Source organism: Urocampus carinirostris, chromosome 15 (assembly GCF_059441175.1).
Source record: "Urocampus carinirostris isolate Australia breed hairy pipefish chromosome 15, RoL_Ucar_1.0, whole genome shotgun sequence".
In the NCBI taxonomy this organism is placed as follows: Eukaryota; Metazoa; Chordata; class Actinopteri; order Syngnathiformes; family Syngnathidae; genus Urocampus; species Urocampus carinirostris.
The window spans coordinates 17801677-17823726 of NC_142363.1; the positions used below are offsets into that span (position 1 = coordinate 17801677).

General features: G+C 37.1%; 2 protein-coding genes across 3 annotated transcripts in view; one reads left to right on the plus strand and one right to left on the minus strand.

Moving 5' to 3' along the window:
* ttll5 (tubulin tyrosine ligase-like family, member 5) overlaps positions 1 to 4840 on the plus strand; it is a 118014-nt gene extending 113174 nt beyond the window's left edge. Inside the window, exon 30 of one of the 2 annotated variants that reach the window (XM_088355210.1) lies at positions 4302 to 4840. In XM_088355210.1, coding sequence (XP_088211336.1) covers positions 4302 to 4348 — 47 coding nt within the window. In that variant the 3' untranslated portion in view covers positions 4349 to 4840. The remainder of the gene's footprint in view (positions 1 to 4301) is intronic. The other variant, XM_088355208.1, reaches the window with a different exon arrangement.
* A 4840-nt stretch (positions 4841 to 9680) lies between these two features.
* Positions 9681 to 22050, minus strand: part of tgfb3 (transforming growth factor, beta 3) — a 29598-nt gene continuing 17228 nt past the window's right edge. Inside the window, exons 5-7 of the mRNA XM_088354361.1 lie at positions 18525 to 18681; positions 15343 to 15496; positions 9681 to 11179 (exon numbers count right to left, since the gene is read on the minus strand). Of these exons, the coding sequence (XP_088210487.1) occupies positions 11021 to 11179; positions 15343 to 15496; positions 18525 to 18681 (470 nt within the window). The 3' untranslated portion in view covers positions 9681 to 11020. The remainder of the gene's footprint in view (positions 11180 to 15342; positions 15497 to 18524; positions 18682 to 22050) is intronic.

A 22050-nucleotide genomic window follows, 5' to 3' on the forward strand; every position in this document is an offset into this window, starting at 1 on the left:
TCTCTTTAGCTATTGTACCATCTCCTACTGCAACCTAAATGAATAGGTGGCCAATAGTTCCCAAAATGTATTTCGCATGCTATTATTCTGTTGTAGGCAGCACGGAGAGGAGGTTCTGTGAGTGTGCCGTGGGCGGCGCAGCACTTTTGCTTTATCTCTCTTTCGCTGAGCTACAGGAAGCTGCTTCCAGCTGTCATGTCATCAGCCTGGAAGTCAGTTTTCCATCTCAGTCAGGCCTCGCGGCGTAGACGAGCACCAAAATAAACAAGGCCGCGCCGAGGGGGGAATGAAAGGGAATACTGTTTGGGAGCAAAAACGCGCACGGCAGCTCCGACTGTACTCGGAATGCCTCTTGGACTGGACGTCTGGCGCCGTGCCAGGCCATAGGATCATAGGAGGGGCGCTAAGGTCTCCTGTGATTGAGGGCAGGTTAGGGCTACTATGACTTTAAATAAGCTTAGGTTGTTTTGATTCAGGAAATGTTTGTTTTAAAATACTAATACAGTGTAATCATTGTTAGTTGGGAATAAAATGGGTCTTAATGTTTTTTGTTTGTTGGGAGATAGCCTTCAAGAGGCGTGGCCTAGGCTCTAGGCCACGCCTCTTGAAGCTGGTTGTTTCAAACATGCGAGTGTGAGTTTTGACAAACAGCAGTTTTAGGAAATGGTTTTCAAATTGAACTTTTATTTGTGTGCTATTTATTTAAGGGCTGATTCTTAGAGCTCTTATTATTATTTATATTTTCAACACACAGACACCTTTTTGCTTTTTACTTAATCTTTTTTCCATTTACTTACTGGTATGATTGCCGATGTAACATTTACTTAAATTTTTTAAAGGGGTATTGTGGATGATTTTGCGCTTCCTAGTGCTAAAAAGAATATCATTTATTATTCTGTAGTGTTGAACCAACATTAAAAAGATATAACATTGGTAAAATGGCGGCGCCCTCAGTTGGCTGCGGCTGCATCGGCTCGCTACAACGGGTCAGGTGTATCGACATTTCGTTCTGTGTACATTGTTACAAAGAATGACAATACAAAGGAAATTATTATTATTATTATTATACTGTAAAACAGTTTTCTTCCATTTTAATGCAAACATATACAATTTATGTATTCCATAATTTTTGGGGTATCTAAGACATCATACTTTTTCCTCTTTCCAATGAAGACGAATCTTCAAGGAGCTCTCAGTGTCATCTTCATTTTTTAAATGAAGAGAAAGTTAACTAACAAATGGCTCGCTCTATTTTTTGTTGCCATAAATACGAGTGATATTTTTCGAAAATTTTGTGCTATGGGAAATATTTAAGTTTAACCTACCATGTTTTTGATATTGAACAAAAATTATAGAGCATAGCTAAGGTTCACAGCACCTATAAAGGCAGAATTAAATTTCAAATTGTCTTTGGGTAAGACACTGAACCCTTAATACATATAATGCATCAGTGTGAGTGTGAAGCACATTGTAAAGCATTTTAGGAGGTCTTCAGTGACTTAAAAAGTGCAATATAGATGCAGACCATTTACATTTAAAAATAATAGGCAAAAGTATCTAAACTATGATATAAACAAGCATCTTTTTCAAATACTCTTAGCTCAACAAATTTGCATTTATTGTGCATAACATGAGCCTCACCCAAGACAAAATTGTCGGCTGCTTACCTGAAAGACTTGGCAAAACAAATTGTGCGGTCTGGTCACTTTCAGTGTCTGCAGTTTGTATTTTTCATTGTGCTTTTTAGCACTTGTTGTCAGTTGCACTACACAATACATCGGCATCCAGGGGTCAAATACTACACACAGTCCTTATAGAGATGACTGGGTACTAAAAGTGTAGCGATATCGATAACACCAGCTTTTTTGTGTATATATTTTGTATTTGTATGCACTCTCTAGACAAACTAGTATGAGTATTGAAGGAAGTTTAAATTAAATAAATAGTGTCAAATTAAATAAATAGTATATTGCCATTAAATGATTGAAATGTCTAGGATTCTTTTGTTGGGTTTGAAAATATTGGTACCTTTTTGCAGAGAAAAGTGAGGTTTATTTAATATTGATAACAATAGCAGTACTGATGACCTTTTAAAATTTGGGTACGTACTAGTGTCAATCTGATAACTAGCCTAATTTCTTCGTGTACCCCAACTGCAAGAAAGACAAATCTAAATGAGATAATTTTCTATTTATGGCATTTCAATGGTCGGGCCCAAAGTGATACTTTTTTACATTGGGGCTCAAATTTCAGGCTGCCTTCCTGTCTACAGTTTTACTACGTTAGTCCTTTGCAGTATGCAAGATCATAAGTGTCACTCAAAGGGGGATTATAGAAGCAGTTTGTGGGGGTCCCACAAATAAAACAGCATATTCTTTTCGTAAAGAAGTATGCGAAAATAGAGATGCCTTACAATGTTTTATTTTGCCTGCCTACAACAAAAACATGGAAAATGGTAGTTTTACTTCTATAGCTTAACTTCACTAAGGTTGGGCGATTACAAACACCAGGTATTGGTATTAGTGCCGATACTAGAATTTTTCAAGTCCTCGCAATTATAGTTGGTAACAGTACCGGCTGTGTACTTTTGCCTCTTTAACGAACTAGAACCTGAAAATAAATGGATGCTAAATGACCATAAAATCAATGCAATATCAGGGAAAATATTATTTTGGGATTATCTGTATTTTCTTCTAAATATCTGTGATTTTTTTGGGAGGGGGAGCGAGTTTCATGGACAATAAGTTACGGACTCTAAAGCGGACCTGATTATAAGCTGCACCAAGTACATTTCTAAAGTAAAAACCATTTTGCACATACATAAGCCGCACCTGACTATAAGCCGCATGTGCCCACATTGAAACATAAGATATTTACACAGAAAGACGGTACACAGAAAGAGTTTTTATAATATACAGTACCTTAACCCCGTCAAGTTCTGACAGCCCGCCGGCGTGCTGCTGGACTTTTGCTAAATAAATACATTTCTGTACAATGTCACCAGTCAAGGAAAGACGACACATATCATTGGAAAGCTTAAACTTTTGGGATTCAAGATATGATCACCATTTTAAAATGTACTCATCAGAGAATCACCAGTCTGAAACAATATACCCGAAAACTATAAAGCCGAGGTAACTCACCAAAAGGTGTACTTCAAGTTCAGTTAAAAAATACACAATTCAAAACCTCATGAGGCTTTATTTATAGTAATATGTTTCTGGATTTAAAAGGGGGTGAGGGTGGGGTTAGGTGTATATTTTTCATCTGAATTGGTTTGCGTTTCCTATTTATCAAGACCTCATCATTTGTTTTTCTGCGTTAGCAGCAATAGTTTATTAAAAACAAGCTTTAAATGAGTAGCTGTGTTCTGAGTCTATGCAATCAGGAACTGTAAAACATACAAGGCATATAGCTATGAATCAAAATACCATTTTAATATTTCGGTGTAACTCAAACCCGCCAGTATGACAAAAATTATGTCTTAAACCATCATTAAAGGCTAATTTTATGTAAAATACTTTCTCGACACGTTCATTTCTCTTTGCTTATTTTTTTAAACCGATATTGTTTGCTTCTTTAACAAATTATTATTTTATGAACTACTAGAAAGAACTAAAACACTGTCCCTTTAAAATGTACTTGTTTGGGGGTTTAACTAATTTAATTGTATTTTGGCATTATCTTAATTACAAGTTCCCCATCGTAAAAAATGGCTACTAATACAGTACTGATACACTACTTATATGAATCTATTGACACTTATACTTCCAACTGGTATCGGTACTAACCCATACCTGATCGTTATATTTCAAAATAAATGAGACCAACAAAATAATCACTTTTGAGCATATACACACACACAAAACACAACTTTTAGTGTCAATTGTTATAGTAGTATTGATACTAATATTAATTGTATGAAAGGACACTTTATACTGACAACAACGGTGACCAAAGGATGAAAGTGCTGTATATTAATCAAATCAGGAGGCTTCGCTCGCTACTGGTAATCTTGAAAACCAGTACTATCTGTTTCATGTGGGGGAGCAGACCTCAACCCCAAAAAGAGGGATGGGCGATGCCGGGTCGTACTTGCCCAAAACACACCACAGAGAGTGGAGCCCTGACAACTCAGGTGACTGAGGGAACTGTGCACCGTGAACTGTTACTCATATCGGTTTATAAAAAAAAAACAATACATCCTTTCTGTCAGGTATTGAAAATTCTTTCGGGACTTTTTTTACAGACAATTTTTGATAAAGTTCCAAGGGAAATGTCATTTTTTCTCTCTTTCTCAGGACTTTCCGTCTACCACAACCTTCTCCAGACCCAGGAGCCCAGATGACACCAGGGCCACCAAGAGCGCGTCATGTTACCCTGCCGGGCCGACAGGTGTCTGTGCATGTAACCACGCAATAACACAAACATCCTGACACACTGATGCACCCTGGGAAAAAAACAACAGCGGAAAGTGTGCCAGGCTCCTATTTAATTTCCCCGTCACGCGTTGACGCAGGTCGGGATTTGCCGGCCCGGTATCGGATGGCTGTCGAGTTTCCCTTTGAGCTAGCGGTGCCACGGAAAGATTTTGCAGACATATAGCTTTCGACAGATGCTCTGCCAGTGTTAGGAACGTGAGTTATTGCCTATGAAAGGTAAATCATACTTGCTCTCAAATTTAACATTCTCTCAAAAATATACCGCTTTACGCCGATACTGTCGCATTCATACCCATGCACAAACACGACGAAACTCTCTCAGAACATAATATTATACCTCATACACACGTTACTATGATCTCTCACACATTCTACTATACTCTTATTTACACACTGATTTGCTTCCCCTACTATACTATACTATACTATACTATACTATACTATACTATACTATGCTGTACGATACGATACGATACTATACTATACTATACTATACTATACTATGCACACATACTACTATACTTTCCCACACATACTACTATACACTACTCTCATTCACACATCCTCTACACACACACACACACACACACACACACACACACACACACACACACACACACACACACACACACACACTACTATATTCATATTCTCACACATAGTACTATACTTTCATACGCACACAACTATGCTTTCATACATACTACTATACTAACACACACACCCGCGCCCACACACACACACACACACACACACTATTATAGTCTCTCACACACCATTATACTCTCTCTAACACTAATACTGCTTTTTTCACACCATTAAATTGCTCCTACTTCAGAGTTTTTTTAATCCTAGTTCAATGATCGCCTCACCTCTAAGTGTTCCTTTACTTTAGTAATGTCTATGACAGTATTGTAGTACGAGAGAGTTTTGTAGTATATGTGAGAGAGTATAGTAATGTGTGTAACAGAGTATGGTTGTACAGTACCTGTGAGAAAGTACAGTAGTGTGTGCAAGAGAGTTAGTTAGTATATGTGAGAGAGTATGTTAGAATATGTGTGACAGCATAGTCGTGTATGTATGATAGTATAGTAGTCTGTATGAGTGTATAACAGTCTACATGTTTGAGTATAGTCGTGTCTGTCCATGGGTATAACTGTGTCTGTGTAAGCGTTGAGTTGTGCATGTTTGAGAGTATGTCGCGGTTTTGGGCACGGGCGATTTTTACCGTGACACATGGGGTTCGGCACAAAAACTTCATAAACAATAAAAATAATAATAGTAAATGTGCGCCGCAGAGCGGTTTTGTATTATCTAACAACATATGACTGCCTCTTGTCAAATGGGCACCCTTTTGTTGTAGCTTTGACGCCACTGCTTGTGTGCAGAGACACTGACAATGAGACGAGGGGAAGCCGAAGGACAGTTCACCTGTGACTGGGTCCCTCAAAATAATTGGCCGGGGGAAGGGTGAGAGGGATTAAGATTCATTGTGTTACTATACATAAAATATTTAGTTGGCGGCTCCTGTCTTCCAAAAAACGCACATTATTAACTAGTTTGAAAATACTGGCCTACTTCAGACGATTTTTCTGAATTGTGCGAAATGGCTAAACTATGTGAAATTTGGAAATTGTTTTTATTTATTATTTAAGCGTTTTTGGATAAATATTTGCCATTATTATTCATGTTAAATATGTTTTTTGGCAATTTTTTGGTGGTCTCGCCCAGGGAATATTTTAGTGTAGAACCGCCATGAGGTTATATGTGAGAGTGAGCATGATTTACTTCTCAGAGCGGTGAGCATCCAGAACAGTTTTTGGCATTAGATGCTAATTTCAATTCCAAGAAGAAAACAAAGACATATCAATATGAAGGATAGGTTCAATCATAGCGAAAGTGGGTGCTTTATATTGTGGATTTGGATATGTTGAGTACATTTTCATTGGTATTACATTGTAAGTTGGCCTTGTTGGGCCTTTTCTGTAGCAGATATAAGAAAATAATTGATAAAATTGATGGAGTTTAGGGAGAAGAGAAGTGAAACATTGTCTTTGCAATAAGATGCCCCATGCACACCCACGAGTGTGGAATATGAATGGTTCTTCTGGCACTTAGTACCAAAAAAATGATGTTTTGGGGACCAAAAAATCAATGAGAATGTGGGAATTGGGACGTCGTGAGCTATTATTGATATCAGTGTAGCTTAACTACATTTAGCTGCTATCCCTTACATGGTGCCCTGCATTTTTTTTATTTATGCATTTATTTATTCAGTCAGGAGAATTCTTATTTATTTATTTTTGTTTACTTGTGTGACTTTTTTAGATAGGGAAAATGTTATCCCTTTGTTTTGTTATTTATTTTAATAATATAATTTAAATATAATATACCGGTATATTTAAATGTAATTGGAAAATTTTGATTTAATAATAGTTTTACATTTATTTATTTATTTATTTTATTTAGCTTTAATTATTTTATTATTTTTGTTGTTATCATTTTTCAAATTTGACATTTGTTGTTCTGGGTTCAGTCACACTGGCCGATTTATTTTAAAACTTTCTTTTTTTGTTTAAAAAACGTTTTCATTTCAAATGTTTTTCTTTTAAAATCTCATTTTTTTTTTTATTGATTATTGTGACGGAAAAAAGTGAAATTTAGTTTTTGAATTATTTTTCGAATTTTAAACATTTTAAAATTATTCTTATGTATTTGTATTTTTCAACAGTTCACTTTGAGTTCCATTTTTATGCAAACTACAAAAAATTATTTTTGGTTTTATCTTCCAATTTGCTGCCAATTTAAAATATTGCCCAGTTAGCAACCAATCAGGGCTCACTTAACTTCTTAAAGGGACATTGAGTAGTAATTAGCGCCTCCTATGTGTAAAAATAATTACATAAATTTATTAAAAAACGATGTTCATTTGGATAACAATAAAAAATACATTATCCATCCAATAAAAGTGCATTTTTTTAAATACACGTGACTCGAGAAATTTGTATTTACCCAGAAAACACACAAAAAAACTGCTGATAGTGGCTGATATCTAAACCCTGAACAACGATGATGTAACCGGCAAAATGTCCATCCCATGTGCTGGATAAAACACGGGTTATGGCATATTCCACAAACTTAATTTATCATAAATTTGATTTGGAAGGATGGATCAAACATTGTAAAGAAAATTTGATTGTCTTAATGCCAGAACCAGCATCCAGAAAGCACTCAGGGCATCTTGTTACTCATCCCTCGTGTATGTTTGTGATCCCTTTCTATGAAATACTTGAATTTTGTGTACATCATGTTTTTGATCCAATTGATATGTGATTGACTCACAGATTGTTTTACAAGTATAGTATTCAATGCTGCATTGTTGTCACTTCAAGTGTCATGTTTTATTTATTTATTTGTTACATCACTGGCATGCTTTAATACATGATTAGCGTGAATTAGACTGCACTGTTGAAACTGAGCGACTGTTTACACTCATGCATGGAAATATTAGCTGTTATTAGGAGCAACGTCAGACAGTGAAGTACATGCTGATCATATTGTGTTGTACCGTCAACATACAGTCAATAAAGTGGATTCTAATGACCTCGTTCTCTGGTCTATCATGTCTTTTGAATTACAGTGCTCTAAAATAGTGCTTTTTAACAAGGCACATTTTTTCATTGTCAAACCTGTTAAAAAATAATTTGCTGGTACCAGTTTCATCTTTTTTTCAAGCTTAAATTGACAGTACAGTGGTACCTCTGCTTACAAATGTCACTAAATAAAAAGTTTCTGGTAACAAAGTACTTGAACAGGATAATATTGCCTCGAGTTACAAAGGCGTTTCAGGATACAAAGTCAAATATACAATACGCGCTGCCATTTGCCGCTCCGTGAGTTTTACCTGGCAAACGGTGCGTATGTGTAAATCCCGGCATGCTCTTCGTGTCCCCTTCCCGCTCTGTGATCAATCTACTGTATGGTACCGCCACGAAGAGATATTAAACACAATGGACCCTACTAACGTCATGCGGACAAAGGAGAAAAGAAGAGGAAGAGAATTTTTCTGGTCATCTTAACAAAGCGATAATAGGAATAGTATAAAAAACACTGCCGTGCAGGAGCATTTCAGAGAAGACAAGGAGGAGGATGCAGCCGTCATTCCATTAGCCTAAATTAAAACCATTTTGACAAAATTCCATAAAGTCTCAGAATGTGGAGAGGGAGCACACCAGTAAAAGTGTTGGCAGGTAGGGCTTTCGGTGATTATGATGTCCATTCGATTTTCAAAAGCAGACGTTGTTGGATCACTTTTCAAGAAACACCGGGCAAGAAATACTGCTGAGGACCAGTAAACAAAGAGGCCAGTTGTAAGGTAATTTCACTTTTTTTTCCCCCCTCTATTCTTTTTTATTCATTTTTTTACATTATGTGCCTCTCGTTTTACCTTTTATTTGCTGTTGTTGGTCTGGAGAGGGATGTGTGCCATCATACTGTACTTGCCCAAGACACACCACAGAAAATGGTTCCCTTACAACCAAAGTAGTTAAGGGATACACCAACACCAACTACCCAATCTAATTTTAACATGTAATTTTTTCATTTACTGATGCTGTTTTATGATTTTTTTTTTAAAACAAATTATATTTTTGTGGCTTGGAACGGATCAGCGCATTTACATTCAAAATGCATCTCTACTTACAAATGTTTTAGGTAACAAAGCTAGTCCCAGAACACATTCAATTCGTAGGTAGAGGTCTTTCGTAGGTCTAACAGGTCTTTCAGGGTCAGAATTCTAGATGATATAAAGGTGTTCAAATACTTATTTGCAGCTGTATCACACAAATACATTGTTAAAAAAATCATGCATTGTGATTTCTGGATTTTTCTTTTTAGTTTATCTCTCTCAAAGTGAACATGCACCTACGATGTAAATTTTAGACCCCTCCATGATTTCTAACTGGGAGAAATACGATAGCAGGGTGTTCAAATACTTATTTTCTTCACTGTACATATATATATATATATATATATATATATATATATAAGTATTCTGCTGGCACTTACTGATATGGATGCATATAACTGTTACTCATCTGATTACTGGAAGCAAACAAAGATACTGAACAATAGCATGCTTTTTTGCAAAGATAAAACTAAGCAATTTCCTGCAGCACTCTAGACAGTATGCCTCGGTACACTGGTTAAAAACACTACAAAAACAATAAACACATCATATTTAATTCTATTAAACAGCTCGTCCCAACTGTCATTTCAATGAATAAAAAAGTGGGAAATGACATTTACAGATCAGGTTTCGGGATATTGTGACATCCATGTTTTCATTCATGACGATCGGTATTTAAAGAGACAGTGTGTATTTATTACCTCCTAGTTGTAATAAAACAACCTGTATTTATTTTAAAAAATGCTGATTTAAATAATACATAAAAATACATCAAGTATAATACAAACAGAAGTGTTTTAAAACACACAACAGTTTGAGAAATTTGTATTTATTTTACATGACACAATTGTCTGCCATCTTGCTCTTACGGTTACTCCAAAAACTCGACAAAGGCTGGGTGAATAAGTATGACGAAACATAATGCTTTTTGGTCACTTTGAGTTTCCATAGTTTGTATTCTTCCTTGTGGTTCACTGCGCTCATTTTCGGTTACGACACACAATACAGCCACATCTAATGGTCAACTAACACACACTGTCCCTTTAAGAATTTGATACGTTTTTACAAGGGATTTCTTGGTTGTGACTTGTCAAATATGAAGCAAAACAGAGTGCAGTACTCAGTTTTATCCACCAGGTGCATTGTTGATTCACTAGACTTTACTGGTTTCTACACCATCATGGGATCGAAGGAGTTATTTAGGGAATCTAAAGAATAGATTCTCACAATCGATGAATCGGTCCACCGTCCCCTGAAATCCATGACTTCCTCCTCCACCCGGTACTCATAAAACAGGAGTGCTTCAATTTCTACCAAAAAAAAAAAAATCCCTGGAATCGTCGTGCCGTTACATCACAGAGGTGTAAACATCACAAAAGAAAAACTACAATGAGTAAGATGTTTTCCAGCATTTTTTCCCCTAAAATCTTCTTTCTTTTTTAATTTAACGGCATTCAAACCTAAATACACAGTGTTGCACAGCATCGTGTTCAACTTGGACATCCAAACGTGTCCTATGTGTCCTTTCATGCTGAGTTCAGTCTCTCTTCTTCGGTGAGTTTTTTTCTTTTTTTTTCCATCCGCTTTTGTCCTTAAGAATGCAGTGGTCATTCCAAGACAATTTTTGTTCCATTTCTCTTTAGATTAAAAACAGGATGAGAATACACTGAGGTACGAACTGTTCAAAGACGCTGGAGTATGAAGTAAAAACATAAGAAAGGTGGTAGAAAAATAAAATAAAATAAGGTTTATGGTCATCAAGAGGTCTGTTGGGTTCAGTCAAACTGGCCGATGTCTGCAGGGCTTTCAACAAGACTGAAGTATTTTGAGGTCCCCCTAAATGTCTCCCAAGTAGTCCAGGAAGGTGTCGCCAAAGTCTTTAATGGTCGTCTTAGCTGCATTTACACGACTTGACTACCATGTTGGAGAGCTGCTCCACTTTGGGGGTGCGGCCCACATAGTAGAGGATGGTGAGGGGCTCCAGGTCTTGGGGTACGCAGCATGGGGAGGCCGATGCTTCGGGGTTCAAGGTATTGTACAGGCTCAGCAGCTTCAAATGAGAACAGAGAAGGTTTAAATGACGTGTTATGATCCTTCGATTACTTGGTATGTTTCATAGATAGTGGTTTGCAATGCATTTCGGACCTGGGCCTTCAACGGGTACTAAGATGCCCTGATCAGAATATAATTGTATCAAATAATAAACGAGTAGCTGTTAATAGCAGATCGATTCAACCAGTAATGCGGGAAAATGCCAGAGCTTATCTTGACACTTTTCGCATCACTAAAATCCATCTGTAAAATCTACAGTACCTACATTAGCTTGTAAAACTATTTGGCCCCCTTAAACTTTGTGACCTTTTGCCACATTTCAGACTTCAAACATAAAGATATAAAACTGTAATTTCTTGTGAGGCATTAACAATAAGTGGGTCACAATCATGAAGTGGAACACACTTTATTGGATATTTTAAACTTTTTTAACAAATAAAAAAACGAAAAAGTGGGTGTGAAAAATTATTCAGCCCCTTTACTTTCAGTGGAGCAAACTCTGTCCAGAAGTTCAATGAGGATCTCTGAATCATTCAATGTTGATCCAAATGACTAACGATGATAAATGGAATTCACCAGTGTGTAACCAAGTCTCTGTATAAATGCATCTGCACTGTTATAGTCTCAGAGGTCTGTTTGAAGCGCAGAGAGCATCATGAAGAACGAGGAACACACCAGGCAGGTCCAAGATACCATTGTGGAGAAATGTAAAGCTTGATTTGGATACAAATATTTTCCAAGCTTTAAACATCCCAAGGAGAACTGTGCAAGCAATAATATTGAAATGGAAGGAGTAACAGACCACTGCAAATCTACAAAAAATCTACAACACACCATCCCCACAGTCAAACATGGTGGTGGCAGCATCATGGTTTGGGCCTGTTTTTCTTCAGCAGGGACAGGGAACATAGTTAAGTTGGGTGGGAAGATCGATGGAGCCAAATGCAGGAACATTCTGGAAGAAAACCTGATGGAGCCCGCAAAAAGACATGAGACTGGGACGGAGATTTGTCTTCCAACAAGACAATGATCCAAAACATAAAGCAAAAGCTACAATGAAATGGTTCAGCAAAAAACATATCAAGGTGTTGGAATGGCCAAGTCAAAGTCCAGACCTCAATCCAATTGAGAATCTGTGGAACGAGCTGAAAACTGCTGTGAACAAACATTTTCCATCCAACCTCACTGAGCTGTTTTGCAAGGAGGAATGGGCAAAAATATCAGTTTCTCGATGTGCAAAACTGATAGAGACATACCCAGAGCCACTTGCAGCCTTAATCACAGCAAAAGGTGGCGCTACAAAGTATTAACTGAATAATTTTGCACACCCACTTTTTCGTAGTTTATTTGTTAAAAAAGTTTAAAATATCCAATAAAGTGTGTTACACTTCATGATTGTGTCCCACTTATTGTTGATTTTTCACAAGAAATTACAGTTTTATATCTTTATGTTTGAAGTCTGAAATGTGGCAAAAGGTCACCAAGTTCAAGGGGGGCAAATAGTTTCGCAAGCCACTGTACCTACCCACCTACCCAATTTCATTGTCACAATATGTTAACCTATTTTGTAATAATGACAATAAAGGTATATTCTATTCTACAGTACCTACCTACCTACCCACCCATCTACATTACTATTTATAACAGTGGCTTTTAACCTTGGAGCTACCAAACCCCACCAGTTTCATATGTACAGTCACTTAATGCTACTTTCATGTACAGTAAATACATAAATATATTTTTTAAATCATGACATCAACTTTTTCTATTGTTTCACAAAATGAACCGTGCCGGACAAGACCAACACAATACATGAACTCCCGATATATTACAGAACTGCAAATCACTGTGACTTCTGCTGTTGCCTGTGAGAGAACACTTCAGGTATGTGGGGCTTCACCTTGGCAAGTGCTACTCTTGTGTAATTTTCACATAAAAGTCTGTTTCTTTGAGTTTTTTTATGTTCAGCATCCTCAAAAGATATGTTCTATCAAATGGTATGAATAACTCCAGGGCATACTTGGCTAACTCTGGATAAGTATTCATTTGTTGGCACCAAAAGAGTGTTATTGTTCTGAAGAGTTGCTTTTGAAGCTGGTTCTGCTGAATTTCAATGACTTTGTCAATGTATTCATCATTAACTTCTGTTGCCTCATCATCGAACGTGAATGGCCGTCTCACCTATGCTGGATTTGAAGCTCGTACAGTTTCTGTCAAAGCTCTTTGCAAGCTTATCTAAGTGCATGCTAATCATTTTTTTCACTTCCAGTGGTGAAGAAAACTCAACAATTTCAGACACATATTCAATTTTCACTTACTAATAATAAACAAAACACCTGACCTTTCATATAAAAGTGCATTTTTTAAATATTCCCCAAGTTTGGAACATCTATTTTGTATAACATGAGCCTCAACTGAAGGGAATTGACATAATCATCAGCCATCTTGCTGCTATGGGTTCCCAGAAACTTCAAAAAGGTTGGGGAAAATATTTGAAAAATAATGGTACTGTTTGGTCACTTTTAGTCTATGTAGTTTGTATTTTTCCTTGTGTTTTTAGCACTGTTTTTTAGTGGCACTACACACTAAAGTGACATCTAGTGGTCAAATAATAAAACTTGTCCTTTTAATATGTATTTAAATTATAAATACTTACATAAGCAGACTTTTGAAGTCATCGGTCATATATTTTTTAAATGATTGGTACTGTTATTAATCAAAATGCTGAACATTGTTACTAAAAATATGACATGTTTTCCTGTCACATTTAATTCCTGCTGACCAAGAAATCATAGAAGAGGAAAGAGCAGATCTTACGCTGGTCAGAAAGTTTAATGAAACCGTCTAAAAGGCCTTTGAATATTTTTGGAGTTCGTACACTTTTTCCATGGCCAAATTCAAGCAATTCTTAAGCACTTTCAAGGTCAATTTTTCCTGTACCTTTAAAGGAAGAAATCTATCACCGATAATGTTTTTTTTTTGGTTGTTGACTTTGATGACTAAAATAAAGTATGACTAAAAGACAGTTGCTATCTTTCTACAAGCACATACTTTGTGCTATATTGAGCTGTTCCTATCTATGAGCTATTATCTTTTCGTGTCAATTGGCTTCTATAAACTGACATGAATTCTGCCATTCTGCCTCAACAATGCACGCGCAGCTTCAATACGTCACAGTTGTTTACAAACACAGAAAGGGTTCTATAGTTCAATACAGAGGACAAAAATCAAAGAAACTACCGTAATTATTGAGAGCAGAAAAAATAGCCAAATTTGGACTCATTTTAATGATATTGATGGCTCTGAAGCAGAGTGCATATGATTTTCCAATCATGCTGATCTTTTGATTTTTGTTTTACTTGTTTTATTAATTTGTGTTTTCAGAGGATCAAAATTGTATAAAATAGAATTGTAAATATATATATATATATATATATATATATATATATATATATATATATATAATCATCATTTATTTATAGCACTGAAGAGTTGATATTTTTAGTTTTATTGTTTTGCATTTTCAGGGATTTTGTGTTGTTGTTCGGCTTTAAATCTGCTCAGTGTGTAAGAGGCTAAAGTTGTTTTGTATTTTACAAATTATTTTTTAGATCTAGGAACATTTTAATTGATAATTTACAAATTATTATTAATAATATATCATTAAAACAAAAAAACAAAATATCTTATGAGCCGTTTGGGAGCTGACAGTGTCAGCTTTTCTCAGTGAGGTGAGCCAAAATAGTCGGTTTTCTAAATAAAGCTGTCAGTTTCGGTGCGACCAGTAGGGGGCGGTAACGCTTCACATGACAACACCATAATGACAAGCCACCAGAGGAGGCGTGCCTGCGTCGTTTTCGCGAACTTTTAAAAGATATTCTTCATTTATTGCGTGGTCTATGGAGTTAGACTAACAAGAAACATGGCAACTGCAACAATTTTAAGCATTTTCAAGCACTTTACCCAAAATTCAAGCATTTTCCTGACCATTAAAACACAATGTTAAAATCCAATCATTTTCAGTGGTTTCAAGCACCTGTACAAACCCTGCATTTCAAAATCGCCTTTCAATTGATCTTACTTTGAAGCTCTCCAGTTTTGTTGTACTATTGTGCAATGACAATAAAGGCCATTCATTCATTTATTCATTCATTCTCTCACCGTGCTGTGTGTAGTATCAGCGCTACGTAGGTAAGGACAAGGACCGGAGCAAAAATTGGCGTAGTAACCCTCAGGCTGATGAATCCACCTCCATCCCAAGTCTTGGCGGAAATTAATATAAAGCGGTCGCACACAGCAGTTCTCCTCGTAATTGCTGCAGACAAGGACGGAAGAGGAGATTAGCGCTTTAGAACACGTTCGCTTAACTCAACTATTTCCTCCCGCCACAGACCGGAGAAGTTCCCAAATTCCAATCCTAGGTGTGCCCTTTGCTTTTTTTCTTTTTTTATCTGTTGAGGCCAGGTGTCTTGTTGTCAGCCCAAAAGAGGATATGCAGGCCAGGAGATGCTTGGCATGTGAGAGTGGCGAGCGTTCGCTAGTAGCTGCAGGGACAAATCCCGACTTGTATGGTGTCATCCCGTCTCTGTGATTAACACGCGAGGTCTTTCTGTTTGCTGGCCCGCATCTTTAGCTTGACAACTCTGTTGCGATAACGCAAATGCTGGATGGAAATGATATCATTAGGGGTTTTGAACAGGTTCGAGAGCAGGGGTGTCAAACCCAATTGCACAGTGGGCTAAAACTTAAACCTTTGGTTGCGGGCTGAACAGGATGAATATTTATTGAATGAACTCAATTTTAATGTTTTTTTTTTTTTAGTTTTAATTTCAATTAAAAAAGGAATACTATTCCATGATAAACAAAATGAATGAAATGAAATGAAATGTTCTGCATTTATATAGCGCTTTTCAAGTCAATGACTTCCCAAAGCGCTTTACAGTGTGCTTCACATTTCCCGATAGCGGCCTTGTATTGCAGCCATGTAAGACGCTAACCTGCTTATTGGGGGTATTAGGGGTTCAGTGTCTTACCCAAGGACACTTCAACATGTAACGCGGACAAGCCGGGATTCGAACTGGGATGCCCTGATCCCAAGACGAGCGCTCTACCTCCTGAGCTACTGCCGCCCCTAAAAATTAGATAACTTATTGCTCTCCATAAAAATATCTCCTGTCAAAACTGTACAAACTCAAAACGTGAAAAAAATGGAAATATAAATCAAATTTGTGCTTTTCACTTTAGGATTTTCTATATATTCTTCTTTAACTCTTCAACTTTCTTTATCTTCTGCTCTGCGTTCAGGTTTTTTATCTTATCTTCTCTCGCAGTGCTGTTTTACGTTATAATCCTCAATTATGGCCACATTAACACATAGGTTTACAAGAAATGTCAAAAAAACATATATTCAGCCTCCCGTCGGTTTTGAAAGGCTCTATTTACCAAAATCAACAGTTTGCTCGGCCATTGTAAGGGTTTACCATTCACGTAATCCCTAGCAACAGAAATGCCACCCTGCTTTTCTCCTTTTAGCCTTTCGTTACATCCTGATAAATAGAGAAGTTCGTCCCCGCTTCTTCAAACTAAAGACTCATTGTTAATGTACCTTCTGGTCTTGTTTTTCAACTGGCTGATGTGTTGTTTGTCAGAAGATAGTATTAAAAGCGGCTGCCCTCGTCAGATTACAGCTAATTCGATGGATGTGGAAACGTTTCCGAAATGTCTAGCAGCAGCAAGTCAGCTGAAGCGCTGGATTATGGGACCTGAAGTTCGAGAGTTATCTGCTGAGCCATTATAGTAGAAATATATAAAATGATTTCAAGGGCTGGATATAATTCTTCGCCGGGCTAAACATGGCCCTCGGGCCATGAGTTCGACACCCATGTTTAAAGGAGTCACCTACTAGGTTGGGACTAACTCGTTAAAAAGAGAAAACAATTACTCTTCTAATGAATCCACTAACTCGAATTAAAGAGAATTTTGTACTGTTGTTACAACATGGTGCGTAACTCCGATACTTATTAAAAGCAGACTACGAATCACAACTTCCCCTGATTACTAACTGTTTTTCACGATTTTACAATAAACACACATTTCACCAGGGTTAAGAAAGGTAGGTGTAGTATGACTAACTACAGTGTCAGCGGCGCGTTCTTAAGAACAGAGTCAGGGTTCCTACAGCTTAAGGCAAGTGACATTCAAGACTTTTTAAGACTTTTCAAGGCCCTTTGAAATCAAATTTAAGACCAAGGTGACAAAAAAACAACAATTCAAACAAACAAAACAAAAAAACACAAATATTTCTTGCACACAGTACACCGCACCTAATACATATTACCTGGCACAGCTTTTAGCCACGGCAAAAACATTTGTCTGAACGTCACTACTCATTAAATTCACACTTCTTCATGGCCCAAAGTAAACGTCTCTGTCCGAAGTTGCTATGTGTATTGTGGGTAGACCTAAGACATTCGTCTTCTCTGAAAGGCCTGACTGAAACCACATCACCGTTTTGATAGGTTCCGTTATCAGGGTTGGGTAGGCTACTTTAACTTGATTACTTTCAATTACTTTTGGATTACTCCAATACCAAATATGCTAATAAAAGAAACTAAATATGAATAAAATGATGACTCACAACACGTAGTAAGCTTTCTCTCCTGGCTTTGATCTCTTTGATCTCCGGCAAAACTAACATAAAATGCGACAGAAACAAAATGAAAATAAATCAAAACAGCTTGCCAACATCATTTTTGCCGTTCCATGTATTCCGTTACTCCCCAAGCCTGCACAAATTTTAGTAATTTTGTTCATATTTAGTTTCTTTTGTCTTTTATTAGCATATTTGGTATTGGAGTAATCCAAAAGTAATTGAAAGTAATCCAGTTAAAGTAACCCTACCCAACCCTGTCCGTTATTGTGGTTTCGCCATGTTGCCATGAAAGTAAATTGGTGAATAATCAAAAAAGACCACTGTTGAATGTTACTTAATGTTTTTAGTTCAAACAAATATAAATCTAATCAATGTGTTCGCATTTTCGAAAATTGGATGTGAGACATTTTAAAGCCAATTAAGGCCGTATTTTTAGAATCTTGAATTCAATGCCTTTCAAGACTTTTCAAGGATCTGCGGTAACCCTGATTATACAAAAATAAATATGATCATCATCAGATATTAAGAGCAAAACCAATTTTAGGCAAAAATATCACCAGGTTTATAATAATATTAAACACAGGTTTGATTTTGTGAGGAATTTCCTGTTTTTGCTTTAAAAGTTACCCCTTCAAATACCCCATTTGGGCCTGACTAAACAGGCTTAACTTCTGGGATAAATGTAGCTTACTTGAAACAGTAATTGGTGTCAAGTGCCCTCTTGCGCCTTCGTGAAGAGGAGTGCGAGTCCAGTCTGTGAGGGGGCAGCATCATGAGGATGAGGTGCGGGTAGAGCTGCTCCCTTTGTTTCTTGGTACGACTAAGGTCGTCAAAATCTGGTTCTGTACCTGTGTGGAGAAGAGAGGCAGTTACAGAAAAATGGAAAAATTGGTTTGCCGCTTATAAAACGCTTATAGCAAATTTTAAACTGCACCTAAATAAACTAAATTGGCCCAAAATGTATAGGTACGCATTATAAGCCTGATATACTGTATTTCAAAATAATGGATGATATAATTGGAAATGCATTCAGTATGTGTGCGTTACTACAAGAACTTTTCCGGTATACTACCGCTTTTGTGCAATGGTTGATCAATCAAATATCGTCGCTGATCAAAATCACAAAACACTATGCAACGGGATTCAAACCTGGGTCGCGGCGGTGAGAGGGGCGGCACCTAGAAACTAGACTGCCAGTCATACAGATGACACACAAAAAGTCATTCGATTTGAATATCATTATCACACTATTTTTACGATGCCAGAAACAAATATTAGCGAATGGAGAAAACGGAAAGTTGTCTAAAAGGTTTCATCGATATGACGCTGAGCTAAACCACAAAAAAAAGACTGTGACCACAGGGGACGTTTTATTAAAGTTTTAATTCCTTTCTCCGGAAGGTAAAAACGGCGACGATACAATACAATGCTTTGGGACAATGTGCGTGAAAATAAAGTGCATGAACTTTACTATATATCTCTCGGGACAACTTTCTATTTACTCCATTCTTTAACATTCGTTTCTGGCACTATTAGTAAAAATTGTGTGATATTGAAAGAAAACCTAATGCATTTTCATTTGTTATCTGTATCACTAGTGGTATTTTGGTTTGATTACGATACTCTCACTGCCACAATCCAAGCTCAATTCCCGTTGCAAACAATGTTTTGTAATTTTGCAGTTTTCGACATATCAATTGTTGCACTAATATGTACCGCAGTGGCTGGCTGTGCATTTCACACCTAAGCCCTCAGTAGTGCTAAGTCTGAATCAATACAACCCTTATCTATGTCATGGTTATTAAACATGTACTGCAGCTACAGCTTATCTAGAAAAAGAGCATCAATCATAACCTCATAAAATTGCAATATTTAGGAATATAGCCACATTTTACTCACCAAAAGTCCTTTTTACTTGTGCACAAAATTCATCCGCTTTTCTTTCCTCAAGAAGATTTCAATTACTCTGTCGTAGAGATTATCCGCGTGTTGAAGTTCCCTGAAGAGGTTGGTTTCTATCGCTATAGAAGTTGATGCTGAAATTCTAGCCTGTCCTGTCATATTTTTGGCAATATAGTGCTGAAATAGTCCGTTTGACAGAAGCAGTGGACACAGGGATATTTTATTTATTTCCTTTGTTATATTTCCGTTTCCAACTTGGACTCATATTGGTTGAACCATCAGCTTTGTCATCACTTATGTTATGCCTTAGGGCCTGCAGAACTGATTTTGAAGGCCTCCAGGTAGATTTCTGACCCTGGCAACTAGTAATTGCTGAAATGTGATTCCTTAAATGCTTAAAAATAAAAGCACACATATAAAAGCAGCGCAAACAGGGAAAATGGAATAAGGCAAGTATTCATGGACAAAATATAATTACCATGACATGATTCAGATATATTTGAGACCATCCGAGAAGGCCTTGCAGGCCCTGACGGCCAACCACTGACATCCTGTCACTGTATAACATTTACAACGATTGCACCTATTCACTGAAAATACGGTAGCCCTTATTGTAGATATAATTCCATGCACCTTATAGTCAAGTGCGCCTTATATATTAAAGATAACAGAAAAAAGACCGCTTTTGGAGGGTGCCCCTTATAATTCAGTGCGCCTTATAATACAGAAAATACGGTAATCAACTGTCTTCTTTTACAGGCGGTTTAGCTTCACACCGGGCTTTACTTTTCATACGTTTTTCCTTTTTCCCACCGTCTGCTGGTCCGCTCCGGGCCTGATGGCTAAAGCAGCTCATATCTCGGGAGAGATGCTGCCGGTGGATACGTTGGCCCTGCTTTAATTAGGGCCGAACGTCTGAGCCTCGTGGCAAGCACATTCTTTGTGGCCAAGCCCGTTCCGGAGCGTTCTCTGAAACCTGGGGCCCGGGGGCCCCCGGTACTAAGCGAGATACCAGATCGATGTCGTTCCCATGCTTTGGTCTCGCCTCTCTTGGAAGAGGCAGACCTATATTTTATTTATTTTTCATCAGAACTGCTGTAATGATGAGTATTCAATCATTTGCTTGTTTATGAATGAACATTGGAGCAGTGAATGAAAATTTTTAAGCGTGTGTAAAAAAAAAAAAAATCTGTTTACTGTTTTTAATCTAATGCTCTTTAAATACGCATATGGTTCTTATTAACTTATGTGACAACACCAAGACCACCATAGAGGTCCGTTTTGTTCCCCAATCACACTAAAACAACCAACAAATGGCCACGTTTGCTTATGTAACAACAAATCATCTCGTTTATCACTACCAGATCAAAAAAGTCAATAAACATTGAATGTTTAGACAAATCAAGCCATCTGGTAGGCGATTTCATCAAATACGAATGTATAAAGCAAGTGTGCTGTATTCTCTTCAACTATAGGAGAAATCAAGTGTTTTAAATTGTGCAGGGCCGCTGTATTGTGTTGTGCAATCGAAAACGAGTGCAACAAAACATACTAAGGCACATACAAAGCACCTACCACCCCCTTTTTAAACTCGATTTTGTTTTTATTTGGTATTTATTACTTGCTTGTTTTATTTTATTTTATTGTTGTTTGATAGCCCTGAGATTCGATCTGCAACCTCAGTGGAACTGTTTAAAACTAGGCTTAAAACACACTTCTATTCTTTAGTTGATGAATGACCTATATTCCACATTCTCAATATCTACGTATTATTTGTTATTGCAACATCCGATGCAGCCTGGTCCCCAGGAAGGGGCATTACTTCATGTGCTGTACGTTCTAGAGGTTTCTTTATTTTCCTTACTGTTAAGGTTTTTGAGTTTTTCCTTGCCCTCATGTAGGTTTTAGATCAGGGGATGGTGTCATAATAGTCTATAGTTTGCAATAATCCGTGGTCTGTGCAGCCCTTTGAGACTCTTTGTGATTAAGGGTGTCACAAATAATGATGACTTGACTTGACTAGAGGTTTTTGAGTTTTTCCTTGCCCTCATGTAGGTTTTAGATCAGGTAATGGTGTCATAATAGTCTGTGGTCTGCAGTAATCTGTGGTCAGTGCAGCCCTTTGAGATTCCATGTGATTAAGGGCTATACAAATAAACATGACTTGACTTTATATTGTGTGTACAGCAATCTTGGGTCTCCTGAAAGGCACTTTAAAGTAAAATGTATTATCATCATCTTTATTATTATTGTTATTATTATTATGAGGAATACAAACTATGGAGACTCAAAATGACCAAACCGCAACGTTTTTC